The sequence below is a fragment of the Triticum dicoccoides genome, chromosome 2B (genome assembly GCF_002162155.2).
Source record: "Triticum dicoccoides isolate Atlit2015 ecotype Zavitan chromosome 2B, WEW_v2.0, whole genome shotgun sequence".
Classification (NCBI taxonomy): Eukaryota; Viridiplantae; Streptophyta; class Magnoliopsida; order Poales; family Poaceae; genus Triticum; species Triticum dicoccoides.
Window position 1 is genome coordinate 775,104,069 of NC_041383.1, and position 14,401 is coordinate 775,118,469.

General features: G+C 43.1%; 1 protein-coding gene across 1 annotated transcript; it reads right to left on the reverse strand.

Annotated features, from left to right (window-relative positions):
* Window positions 1-2,660: 2,660 nt before the first annotated feature.
* Window positions 2,661-5,891, reverse strand: LOC119366214 (receptor-like serine/threonine-protein kinase SD1-8). The gene is made up of 7 exons (XM_037631904.1): window positions 4,503-5,891; window positions 4,270-4,374; window positions 3,979-4,157; window positions 3,682-3,892; window positions 3,352-3,589; window positions 3,132-3,279; window positions 2,661-3,052 (listed from the first exon to the last, which is right to left on the reverse strand). The coding sequence occupies exons 1-7, from the start codon at window positions 5,839-5,841 to the stop codon at window positions 2,750-2,752; spliced, it is 2,523 nt and encodes an 840-aa protein (XP_037487801.1). The 5' UTR covers window positions 5,842-5,891; the 3' UTR covers window positions 2,661-2,749.
* Between the last annotated feature and the right edge of the window lie 8,510 nt (window positions 5,892-14,401).

Consider the following 14,401-nt stretch of genomic DNA (forward strand, 5'->3'; position numbering starts at 1 on the left):
TTGCCTTCGGATTCTTCTCCAGTCTCACCGTCTGCGTCGCTACCGTTGTGACTGCGGGGGATGTTGAGTAACCTGATAGTATTAAGAAACATAGATTAGACTAGGAAATATTCTGGCTTGACTTGTACTCCAAGTAGATCATGTACGGCTATATATATGGCCACGAGGCTCATGCAATACAACGAATTATTCCACCAAATCCCTCTCTCCCTTCTAACACGGACTATCCGTAAACCCTTATATTAATATGAAATCTGAAGAGGATATATGAAGGCTCGCAGATGCGCCGGACGCGCCCAATCAGTCGGCCACGTAAACTGCAGACCACATTTTCCTTTTTTTGTTCTTTATTTTTCTTTCTTTCTTTTCATCACCATCAATCACATGCAAGTGATCGAAAATATAAGAAAAAAATATAAAGAAGCATGGCTATATGCATGGACGAATAGGGGCTCAAAAGAAACACGTCCGGAGACGCGTCTGCGGACGTTCTGATGCTAGATTTGCTATGAGCATCTACAACCGAGCACCCCATATCCGCCCCAAACACGGGCGCCCTGCCCGATCACTGCCCCGACGCAAACCCAGCCAACCACTCCAAACGTAGCCCAAAAGTCTGGACTGACCGATAATCCTCATACGTGGCCCATATGTGAAGCGGATGTGGAACACTTGGATGAGACCGGGCTCGTCCGCCACATCAGATCCAACGCACTCTGACCCGCCATGACCTCACATATATTCATCTATATCCGCACTTTGGACGGAATCATAGATGCTCACATATATTCATCTTGCCGGGGCACACACATGCACACTAGCGTACGCACTAGGCTATGTTTCGTCAGTTAACTTCACTGCACATACCCATGCGGTGCGGTCGCTGAACGAGTAGCACAAGCGCAGGCAGTGATGTTGACGTGGCAGGCAGGCAGGGCACGTTAGATTTCTGTTGTGGTCACTGGTCCGGTGACTTGTTGAACTTGCAATGGACCCAGCGTTTTACATGCGCACTACTTGGCCTACTCGTCCTACTGTACGTTAGTACGTCTCACCGTATGTCTGTCAGCAGTTACGCATTGGCTCCTCGTGCATCTCGATCAGTCGCCAAGCACTGCATTGCATATAGAGCATTCTTGTTATTTTGTGGCGCAGACACAGTCACATATGGAACAGTGAAGACGTGCTTCCTCCTTGTCTTTTTTCTTGAAGAAAACATTCTTGCATAGGTAATTATTGAAGAAAACATTCTTTTCTTGAAGAAAACATTCTTGAAGAAAACACAGTCACATATAGAGCATTCCAACATGAACGAAGATGCTGAATTCGTCGCACCAATAGCGAGTCAATTTGCTCTCCTTGATAAACACACCAACTGGCAAGGTTCAAAGAGAACAACCAAATTTAGCAACAAAAACTCTCACAAGCCCTTCGTCGACGCCTGATCTGATGCACAATTCACCGGACCAGTGACCTCACACGCCTTTGCCGCCGCCATGTCGTCAATGTCGCCAGGGAAACAAAACATAAGGAAAAGAAAACGAAATGGATGAGTCCTTACTCCTATTTCCCACGACAAGGCAGCCGAACAGGGGAGAGCAAGAGGACCAATGTGGCAACGTTGGTTAGGTAGAGGCCATGGAACTCTCTTCCTTTTCTTTTCTGTGTGATGCATCAAACTTGTTTTCCTTGGTCCTCTTCACATCGGGTAATCTATGTATGTTTTGCGAGGTGTGCTCAGTTCCACGCAAGCCCACAACAACTCATCGTGGAATCTTCTATTCTTCACTCGTAGCGAAGAATAGAGTCGCAACGAAGAACAGAGACCGATTGATATATTAGTCCAATATAAATCAATATAAAGTTATGTCAAAACTATGCAATATAATGATATATAAAAAAAACATACAAAATAATGATAGATATATCTTGGTGGTGTGCTCATGGTGTCAGGGGCTGCAAAGATCAACGGATATGATACCAAGTTCTTATGGACTTGATGGCTGGAAGGGTGAAGGTTGGAATTTTTTAACCCAGTACAGATGCAAGCGATCATACATACACGCATATACTCATCCATATGAATACACATATGCACACCCTACCCCTATGAGCACCTTTGAGAGATTGAGCCGGAATATCATCTTAAGAGGAATAATGCGAGCACCAGAACTTGAACCATGGTGGGCTAGGGATACCACTATCCCTCTAACCATCTAACCACAGGTTGGTTCGCTGTGAAGGTTGGATCTGAGAGGTAGTAGTCCTATATAAATGGAGGACATTGTTGGTAGATGGGCCGATCTAATGCTTGGAAAGGGCTAGAGCCAAGTAAAAGTTGGAGGAAAAGAAACAGAATCTAACCAAATTTTTATATAACACGGAAACCTTCTCTGGGTTGAATATTTCCATATACAAAATCTAATTCAAAATTATTTTTATTCCAAATCTGAAATTTCGGGAGTCACTTTTGTTTCAATCATACCGCTTGCCTTGAGATCTTAGTGAATTACTGTTAACCCTGAATCTTGATGGAGATAAAGAAGAAATCATGTGTGAATGGCAAAGATTAAGCATGTGCAGAATTCTCAAGTAAAAGCACTTTCTACTGGTATGGTAGCAAACAATACCTTAACATTTCTTAAACATAACAATCTCCTTCCTATTATAATGTAAAATCTTACAGTTAAACACATGAGTGGCAAGATATATGTTTTACATATTAAGTTATGGAGCATCAATATCTTGCCTAACGCCCTTCCAACATTGTGACACTCATGTTATTCATTGAGCTGCTGGTGTTTTCTCCTGTTTCTTTAGCTCCGGAGTTCCTATGTGCAAAATACACAGGTTGCCTTGGGGCTGACAGTGTCGTGGTTTCGTTCTCTAACATGAACACAACCGATGACATGAGTGGCCTATTGTATGGATTGTCTTGCACACATAAGAGCCCTATATGAATACACCGTAGAACTTCAGTTGGTGAACAGTTATCAACAATGGAGGAGTCCACCATATCCATTGGCTTCCCATCATTCCATAGGTTCCATGCCTGGACCAATTGAATCAAATTCATATAAATTACTCATTCATTTGAAGTCTGCGTAAATTTACCATTTAATAATACTTACATAAGCTAAGAGGTTTGGAAAATCTGAGAGGTGAGGTAAGCTAATCTTCAGACCACTTATGATCTCCAAGAGTAGAACACCAAAGCTATATGTATCTGACTTCACAGAAAAGGCACCATCCATCGCATATTCAGGAGACATGTAACCACTGCGTAACAATGAGCAATAACTTAAGTAACAAAAAAATTAACTACATAAATAGCTTGTGAAAATTACTCACTATGTCCCAACAACTCGGTTAGTGTTTGCTTCTTGCTGGTCACGACCAAAAATTCTCGCCATACCAAAATCAGATATCTTTGGGCTCATATCCACATCTAACAAGATGTTGCTTGATTTAAGATCTCTATGTATTATAGTCAACCTTGAATCTTGGTGGAGATAAAGAAGTCCTCTGGCTACTCCTTTGATTATTTGAGACCTTGTTGGCCAATCAAGAACATACTTACTTGCAGCGTCTAGCAGAACAGTATGCAAGATTGTTATAAGTATGCAACCAAGCTAGTTAAATAATGTGTTAGCTTTGATCAACATGTAGATCTGAACATACCAAAAATGAAGACATCCAAGCTTTTGTTTGGTAAGTATTCATAAATCAGCAGCCTCTCATCTTCATGAATGCAATAGCCAAGGAGCCTGACAAGGTTCCTATGCTGCAACTTGGCAATTAGGACAACTTCATTTCTGAATTCCTCTGCTCCTTGTCCAGAACTCTTACTGAGCCTTTTGATAGCAACTTCTTTGTCATCTTCCAGCACTCCCTGCAGAACATTTTATCATTCTTAAGTTGAACAGAATTATCATCATGTTCATCTGATACACCTACTTGGCCAGATTATTTAGTTACCTTATAAACCTTCCCAAAGCCTCCTTGTCCAAGCATGTTCTCATTCGAGAAATCGTTTGTGGCGGTAACAATGTCTCTGAAGCTAACCAATGGAAGCTCGATATTTTCATCACCAATTAGTTGGTTTGATGCGCCTCCTAGAACCGACTTTGCCTGGTTATCCTTATTTGGACGGTTGCCTAACAACAAGAGTTGAAATATTTTTTGTCAGTTGTTCTTAAGTAAACATTTTTCCTTAATACTTCTCAGAAGTCAGAAGTGCCACAACAATGTTGCTTCTTGAGATTCTACCTCTGAACATGCATACCCAAACAAGGAATACACACACCAGTACAAGCAGACATGCCGTGACTGGGAGCAAAATCTTTAACATGCTCCTTCCCCTCTTCTTATTAGCTGATGAAATAAATTTCACAAGGAAAATAAACAGTCATACATGACCAAATAAATTTCACGAAGAAATATATAAACAGTTAGTTAATCCATGGGCAAGATGATCCATGAAAAGTCCAAGCTGCACGTACCTGCTAGTTCAGATTTTGCCAGCCTCACGTAGAGATCCTGGCCTTTGTCGACGTACCGGACGTCGACGATGTCACCGGCCCAGATGACGCAGCCACTGCCTCCGCCGCCTCCTCTGATGTCCGCGGCGGCGTAGGCCACGCACGAGCAGTTGGCCAGACACCTCGCCCTGCACCCCTCCAACGTCGCGCTGACGTCCACCGTCGCGTTCTCAGTGTCAGGGAGCTTCACGCCCGGCACCACCGCGAAGCCGTCCGTGGTGGCGCCGCCGTCGCGGCACTGCAGGGGCGCGTTCCTCCGGCAGCCGGCGACGGCCTCCCTCATGGACCAGTGCGCGGGGGACACGGGCACGTACCCCTCCACGCACCCGCAGAAGAGCGTGGACGCCGTGTTGATGTTGCACAGCCCGAAGGCGCCGCACTTGGCGTATTCGTCGCACACGTCCCGCGGCGCCTGCGCGAACACGTTCCACACCCGGCTGCCGCTGTCCCACGCCAGCCGCTGGATCACGCCGGCCTCGCTCAGCACCAGCCGCGAGAAGGGCGCCGCCGCCGTCGCGTTGAACACGTAGGCCACCTCGTCGGGCCGCACCACCACCTGGTTCGTGAACATGTCCGAGTAGGACCCCATCTCCGGGACGCCGCTGAACCACAGCCCGTTCCACGGCCCCGTGCGGTACTTCTTGACGTCGCCGCGCCACGACACACAGTCCGGCAGCCCCCTCGTGTCCATAGCGCGCCGGCAGTCCCCCGTCGCCGGGTCTTCCGGGGAGCGCCAAGACCTGAGGGACCAGTCGGCGCCCGTCTGCGGGTTCCTGCCCAGCCGCATCCCGGCGATCAGGGTGTTGGACGGGTGGTCGAACGACTGCCACAGCACGGCGCCGCTTCCTTCTTCGTCGTCGTCGCGCACCACCACCACTAGGTTACCGGACTCGAGCAGCCGCGCCTCAACCGACGACGAAGAAGAAGTGGTGCCGCCGGTCGTCGTCTTGTTCGAAGAGGACCAGGCGGTCCGGCGGGATCTGTCTAGCAGGAGAAGGCCGCCGGCGCCGTCGATCGCCAGCACGCCGGAGGTGTCGTTGAGCGGGCTGTCGCGGTTGGCCACCCAGACCACGGCGTCCGTGGACGCGGAGAACCATATCCCGACGTACCTCCGGCTGGGCTCGCCCGGTGAGAAGAATCCCAGCGTGAAGGAACCACCGGCCGAGACGAGCGTCTGGCCGTCGGTGATGTTGCGCCGGCCATCGTTCAGGGTATCCGGAGATGCAGCTCCCGAGCCCGAGCAGGTTCCGTGACAAAGTAAGAGCACGGAGACGAGCATGACACCAAGGTTGAGGAACATCGTCGTTGCAGTTCGCAGCCTCGCGCGCGGTAACACTTCAGCGGAAGAGGCTGCCGCTATTTGTTTCAGCGAAAGCTGGATGAGTACGTGATCACTTTGCCGCCCTAGCTACGTACGTGCACGGGAATAGCTACCTAGTGCATGCGCGCAACTTAATTGCACGGTCGCCTAAATACGGCCGACTAATCGACTTGGCCCAGTGACAAGTACACTTGCATACGACGGCGCAAAGAAGTCTAATGAAGTCATGGATTGTACGTGACTGCTTGCTAGTTTGTCAAGGGAAGTTCACGTGACTCACATCCACTAGCCATGCCCTTTTTTCCCACGGCTAATGGCGTCCTTGGATTCTTTGACCCCAAGAGATGGAAATTATACAGTACAGTAGTAGAGGACTGCATCATTAGTTCCTTATACTTGTCCAGTTGGTTAGTTAACATGTGGACCATATATATGCAAGATGAGAAAAGGTACTGTGCCATGCCAGCTGCCTCACAATATTTAGCCTCAAGTAGTAGTGTTTCTCTTTTTTGCTAAATGATTTGTGTCAACGATCCGTCGGTCGCCTTTTCCTTCCATGGCAGAAACTTAGGAATGGAGCTCGAGCTGAGGATCTGTAACACCATGGATGCCACGCGGTGGAGCTCCACTCCGTGGCACCAAGTTCTAGAAAGCATGTTGATTGCATGAAATGGGTTTAGGGTCACATGATCTGGCTCACACCGCAATCCGGTGTGCCATATTCGTCACCTGTGGGAGCAAAATGGGGGAAGTAGGTGCCACTTTTGTTGATGGTGAGAGGTCAGTGAAACTTATGCTTTGACATGTTGGTGCCACTTATGTTGCAAGCATGTACAAGTACATGTTTGTTGGGTACACATGGGTGGCAAGTTTCAATGATTTTGAACATATCTTGGAAATGGTTGAATTTATGTTGCAAATGTGTTATTCATTGTTGTATGGGTTGTTTATGTATGTTGCATGTGGTTGTATGTCATGCTGCTGGCGTTCTGATCCATTTTTAAGTGCTTCTGCTACAATGGAAATTTGTTGTATGCACGCAATTTGTTGCATGCGTGTGTTAAACTTGGTGTGATGCTTTTTACACAATTTTCTAGTCAAACCGTAGGAAAAGATATTGTACTGATGTTGTAAACATACAACTTGTTGCATGTGGGGGTCTTGTGGTGCATTGATTGGAGACCTTTGATCTCATAGTCAAGTGAGAATGGATGGTCAGGAACATAGCTGATTTTGCCTGCAATTTCAGCCAACGGACACCTAGTGATAGCCTTTGTTACAACTTAGCTCTTTCTTAGTGGATTTTGGAACTCGGCCATGAGACACCGAAACAAAAATGAATTTATTTTCTGTTGTTTTTTTTGTTGTTGTTGCAAGGGGAACGATTCATGTCGCATGATTGACCAATCCATCGAAACGACCAGGCGGGTTGTATACTTCACAAGCTAGTGTTGTTTTGTGATGGCTCTTTTTTCTCCAAGCAAATTTATTGTGGCGATCCAATTTGATGGCTGCTCTCTCCTCCATGCAAACATCTTCATTGCTTATTTACCTCTTCCAGGCTAGGAGCCATGGACCTTGTTGTGATGGTAATCCTCATGGTAGAGTTCAAAATGAGGGTTTGCATGATGTTGACCTTGGGGAAGGAGATATCAGTTCATCGACTAATCCATGTTATTGGCTCTATTGGCATTCGACAAGCTAGATTAATTGTCATCGAGCCCAAGACAGCAAGGTCGGAGGCATAAAAAATATGATGGTTAGTGGGTTTTTAGATTTTGTTTATGTTGGATTCATTTTATTCGACATTTTACAAGCTTTTCTGTTGGCTTGCTTCATATAACGTATAGCATATTGTGACAATATGGGTGTGTGCTGCAAGTGTTGCATTCATGTAGTAAAATTGTGTTTGCATTATTGCACACATTTTTCGTATATATACGTTCAATGATTTGTTTCGACCAATAAAGTTTTGCTACATAGATAAAAAATGAATTCATATACATATTTGAAATGCTAGATTTTTTTATTTTTTTATTGACCGCAAAAACAAGATATACGAAGATCTTGCATGCATAAAAGAATTGTTATTTATTTTCCAACAATAGAGTCATAGTTTAAGAGTGATCCAGACAACTGAGAAGACAACATATCTTTTTCCCAACGACTAGAAAGACGCCTAGCACGAACCTTCTCAAAAGGTAGACTGACCTTCCCGATGCCGACCATGGGCTTCCTCGGCATAGAGAGGTTTGGGCTTCTATTGCCGCAACCTTGCCCAAACCCATTTTGGGCTCACCTGGTTATTTATAGTGTGGACGCACATGGTTATTTATGGTGTGAGCCGCAAGCAAAGACGTCATTTTAATGGTGCAGGACTCGGCCGCATTCCTAACCGACCCTTGTGGCATGTATGATGTGTGATACCTTAGGATGTCATGTAGGTTAATGTTTTATTTCAGGTATGTCATGTAGGATAATTGATGAGTTGTAGGACAGGAAATGAAAAGGAGACCAATGCCTTCTTTTAGCTAAGAGACGATCTTTTCACAAGAATGGTATGTCAATTTTTCACTAGAGTCCTATATTTCTTATCATATTTAAATTACCCTATAATTTTAGGATCATGCACCCATTAATTTTGCATGCTCCTAAGTTTATGGGGTCATATATTAAAGTCAAAAATATGCAAGTAAGAGATACCATCATGTATAGTGGATGGAATTCTTTTTATCTTACTAATGGCATCTCATAGTGGAGAACTTCTTTCCCATTTCTCTCTCTTCCAACTCATCAATTATCTTCGATGGTATTGCTAAGATAGCACTACTGGACACATGCGAAATAACATTAAGAGATAATTCATTGCATAACATAATTTTTGGCTTCTCTAGATGATGTGAAGTATCATGGTACATAGGAGAAGACCGCCTTATCAACTACTACCTCCGTCATGGTTTATAGGTCCCCTTTGTAGTTTGTGCTAAATTTTGACTACAGATTTAACTAACAAAACGTTAATGCATGTCAAAAAATTATCTCATTGGATTCGTATTTGAACATAGTTTTCAAAAATATAATGTTTGGTGACATGCGTGAATATTTTGTTAGTTTAATTTATGGTCAAAATTTGGCACGAAATACAATAGGGACCAATAAACCCGGACGGAGGTAGTATTATGCATGCCCTTAGCCAAGTCATCCTTGTACATTAGGTTTACGCTCGTTCTAAAAACAGTTGTATGGTAAAATAAAACCAGATGTCCACCTTTTAGGTAGTTTGTGTTTTATGACATCACAAGAAGATTTTGTAAGACTATCTCTGCTTTCTAACAATTAGTAGGTAGGCCTACTCCTGGCAATGACAATGGGGCGGAGGGGGTGGGGAGGGAGCTCATAACGCTAAAATGCGCACTCTGCGAGACTATGGCCTGATTCAGTAACCAACACGCATGCGGTATGTTGCACAAACCATTACTACCACAATTTTTTTGGATACAGGTCCTACGAGATGATTCTCTATTGGTTTTTGCATGACTTCCTAATGTTTTTTATTTCGAGAAAAATCGAGTTTATTTTTATTTTTTAAAATATAAATAATATTTAACAAATATTTAAATGTTCATTAATATAAATAATATTCACGCACTTAAAAAATCATGATTTTTTAAATATGTAAAATATTCTATAATTTAGAAAACACTAAGGATTTTAAAAATTATAAATAAATTTAAAATTTTCATTATTTTAAAATAGTATTGATACTTTCTAAATGTTCTTGATTTTTTAAGGGATAATTAGATTTATGCCCCTAATTGTGTCCCACTCATCTGTTTTACCCCTAATTCTCAAAAGTCACCGGTTTTGTCCAAGTCATTTTGCTCTTCTTATGCTTTTGCCCTTTGACCGTTTGACCGTCAGTTTGAAAACTTTATAACTAATTCACACTAAATCAGAAAAATGCAAATAAGATACCAAAATGTTCAGAAAAACATTACCTATATGTCAGTGTCATTTGCATTCATGAAAAAAGTGTTGGAAAGTGCACATCCGATTTTTAGTTTTTTTGATACCACCATGAATAGTAAATCTAAAAAAATTCAAAAAAAATGGTGGCAAAGAACGACAAATGTTCTAAGTGCTTGCCAAGTTTCATCAGGGAACGGCATTCGTAGAAGTCGTGGCAAAAAAATAATCTATTTTGGAGTGTTGATTGTTTTTTTTTGCCGGGGCTGCCACGAATGTCATTCCCTGATGAAACTTGGCAAGCACATAAAACATTTGTCATTCTTTGCCACCAATTTTTTTTGATTTTTTGAATTTTTTTAGATTTTACTATTCATGGTGGTAGCATAAGAGCTAAAACTCGAATGGGTACTTTCAAACACTTTTTTCATGAATGCAAATGACACTGACATATAGGTGATGTTTTTCTGAACATTTTGGTATCTTATTTGTATTTTTCTGATTTAGTATGAATTAGTTATGAAGCTTTCAAACTGGTGGTCAAAGGGTCAAAGGGCAAAAGCATAAGAGGAGCGAAGTGATTTAGACAAAAGTGGTGACTTTTGGAAATTAGGGTAAAACAGCCGAGTGGGACACAACTAGGGGCATAAATCTAATTATTCCATTTTTTAAAGTGTTACTGAATTCATAAAATTCGCACTAAAATGTTAATTAGTTCAAAAAAATGTATGACAATTTTCAATTTTCACGAATTTCAAATATTGTTCATAAAATTTAAATAATGTTCCCAAATTTTAAAATGTCCATCGTTATAAAATGTTTGTGAATTTAAGAAAAACAATTGATTCTTTAAGTTAAACTGTGATGATTTAAAACTAAAACTATAAGTAAGTACTCATGCATGTGTGATTAGTAGAACCAAAAGGAAAACCAAAAATAAAAATTAGTACAGCCACCAGCCACTTTGTGACCTTGAATCTACCGACTTGACCAATTAGTTAAGGCATGCATGTTTTTTTGTGAATAAGGAACTATTCATGTATAGGCTATTCCGTTGTTGTGGGCTTGCGTGGGAAAAAAATCTATGGGATTGGGCTGCATACTTTCCTTTCTTCGGTCACTCCTTGGGTTTTGAAATGTTGGCTTCTATTGCAAATCTAAAAGCTCTATCACTGTCCTAATTGTTGGAAATATGCCCTAGAGACAAAATGAAAGTATTGTTTTATTTCCATGTTCGTAGTTAATGTTTATATTCTTGCACTGTAATTGCAATGGTTCTTGAATATGAGATTCAGAGAAAACTCAGTTGCATGTGTGGAAATATAAGTAAGAAGTAGATCCTTAGTCTCACATCTAAGACTAGCTCATTTATTGCATGATGGTCTTGGTTTCCTGATCATAAGGCATTCTTAAAGTAACAAGAATGCCGACAATAATGGGAACACATTGTTGGTAGAACAATGGTGACATAACTTATGATTTAGTACGAGATCCCATCTTCGCCACATTATCGGGATTATCATATCATGTATACGTATACTCACATCCTTAAACCATGAGAATATCCTGGAAATTCATACCAGATGATTACTTTAGAGTTGCTAAATATTATCCATAAATGGGTGATGATAATGGTAACTTTCGGGTACATCGAAAAAGTATGTCATTCGACTCGATAGTTCAAGACTAGGATTTGCTCCTTCGACGATCACGAGGATACCAGAATACAGAAACGAGAAAGAAGAACAAAATTGGTAACGAAAATAACTTGGTACCGTAATCAAAGACTTGCTTCGTAAGGATACCAATAAAAGTCTCGCTTTGGGTTTTATCATGTATCACAAAGCAAAGGGAACTGTGTACGGAAACAAAAGGTTTGCTCCATAAAGATCTTTGTGTACATGTGGGTTAACATGGGTGCTAGACTCCGTAGCTAATTATTGCTCGAAAGATGTTCCAGGGCATGTCTGCATATTACCAAACCTGCAGAGTCACACAATTAACACTAAGTGGTTTGATATTAGGAGATCATAGGACACTACTCCCTCCTTTCCGGTTTATAAGGCTCAATTCAAAAATCTCACCAACCAAGGTAGATGGTGAGTGGTGGAATACTTTTTGTAGTTTGCAAAAGCACCTAATTAATGCTCTTGTTTTTCTCAAAAAATTATGCTTATCAATGCATTAATTGCAATGCATGCATACATAAAGTACATGCATTGGTCAATTTTCTCTCAATACTTGCATGCAATGATTTAATGCACCTTGAAATCTGAACATGTGATGAGAAACAACCAAACTAAGCCTTATAAAATGGAAAAACTAAAATTTTGAGATAAGCCCTATAAACCGGAAAGGAGGGAGTAGTAGAGAAACCCTTATAGGAATAGTACGTTAGTGGCGCAGAATCATTTCTGGGCAGTCGCACTATTCTGTTAAAATAGCACCGGCGTGGGAAACGCGCACCGCGCCGCTGACATTAGCTCGTTGCAGGAGTGTAGTATACCGCAAACGTCAATAGTTCGTGGACCCTAGTAGACATAACTAGTAGTGGCCTTGAAGCGCGCCAACGCCGTTAACGTATTAATAAATAGTGGTGTTTATCTCCGCAACCAATGCCACAAGTTCTTATCCCTCCGATATGTGAGCGTTTTTATTAGCATTGACATATGTATTCCCACCAGTATTTAATTATGGGCGAGAAATCCACACGCGGAGACTTTTGTGTCACACTGAGCAGTGGCATTTTGTGTCACACTCAGCAATGGCTTTGCTGCCTTTAGTTTTCTGGCATCTTTAAAGAGGACGGTGCCACTAATCTTCGTCCAATTCTAGTTCCACGATTCTGTGAACAATGTCCACTGTCACGTTTGGCTGCATTACGACGGCCCTAAGACCATGAGTTTCTACTCTATCCCTCTCGACGCCCTGTATAACATGCCTCAAGCATCGAAGAGATGGATTCAGATTGCTTGAAGATGCGCTATCCCGCTTTGGTAGGAATTTTCTACTCCCTCCGTTCCATAATACAAAAACGTTTTTGACACTAGTGTAGTATTTTTTATTTTTTTATGTTCTTCAAATTTTTCTGTGTTCCTCTCATTTTGTCTACGCATTTTTTCAACAAGGAGTTCTTCTCGATCCTCCTTTCTGGTGGGTTGAGCCCCATGGCTCTTTCATCTTCGCGGGTTTCGGATCGTGCTTGCCAGATCCGGAGTACACGGAGGTTTGGTGGCATAGGATGGGGACCGGAGGAAACTTTGGTCGGCGTGTTCGGCCCGGCATCGGCGACGTCACTTGACGCCGTTACCCTTCCTGGAGGCGAAGCCGAGGTCCCCCCTATCCACCCCCGAACCCCTCCCGGACGAAAGTCCAAAATTCAGTCTGGATTGGACGGCGGCGGCGTCCTGCGCGTCGTATCCTCCATGGAGGCGCCGTCTTGGGAGGAACTGCTGTTCGGGGGAGAGATGTCGTGGATGGTGGGCTCCGAGTAGCTCCAGCAGTGGCGATGGTGTGGAGGTTGCCAGGTGGTGCGGCGTTGTATCTACCGCGTCATTGACGACGAGTGGTGGCGGCATGGTGCAGCTGCATATCGACGACGGATGCGGCTGGATGAACGAGCGCAGGGTGGTCGAGCTGTCTGGCACCATGGTGGCATCGACGGCAAGCCTGACAAGGTCTGTGCGTCAGTACCTGCTCTGAAGATGGATCGCTGGAAGAAGGCGGCGGCAGCCTCGGTGAGTGCGCCGGACCGGCGTGCGACCCAGTCCCGATATGTGGCTAGGATGGGGCATCCGGCATTAGATGCTAGGATTTGGTGCGATGTTTGTTTGGTATTAGGCTCGGACATTCGTCACCACTGCATCAAGGGGGTAGGAGTAGCAACAGATGTTGCCTAGATGGTGGCTTCAGGCTTACTGATGTACTACTTTCTAAGGTCTTTTGTTTTTAATAATTAATAAAGTGATCGTATGCATCGTCCAGATGCAGAGGCCGGGGGTGCTTCCTCCTTTTCTAAAAAAAAATCTTATTTTAATATGTACTCCCTCCGTTCCTAAATATAAGTCTATTTAGAGATTTCACTATGAACTACATACGGATGTATATAGACATACTTTAGAGTATAGATTCACTCATTTTGCTTTATATGTAGTTCCTAGTGAAATCTCTAAAAAGACTTATATTTAGAAACGGAGGGAATACTTTGTATAACGTCTACCGCGAGCGTTATATATATCGCTTAAGGCGAGATGGAAAGGGAACCCCTAGTCGGTGCCTTCAGCGCCGATTAGGCTAATTGGCGCCTGCATGATTCGTTGGTTGGGCCGTTTTCGGAGCAGGCCCAGCCGAACCTTTCATGGTACTAAAATGCGCGAAAAATAATAAAAACAAAATTTCGATCCTGCAGCGTATCGAACTCACGACTTGCACTACCATATCGTCTTCGGCTAACCACTAGGGCGAGTGGTCGCAAGTGACATAATCCAACACCGCTCATACATCACATATTACGGAAAAACTACGTGAACATGCAGAAAAACATTGCCCTATTAAACAAAAGTTAAATGATTTT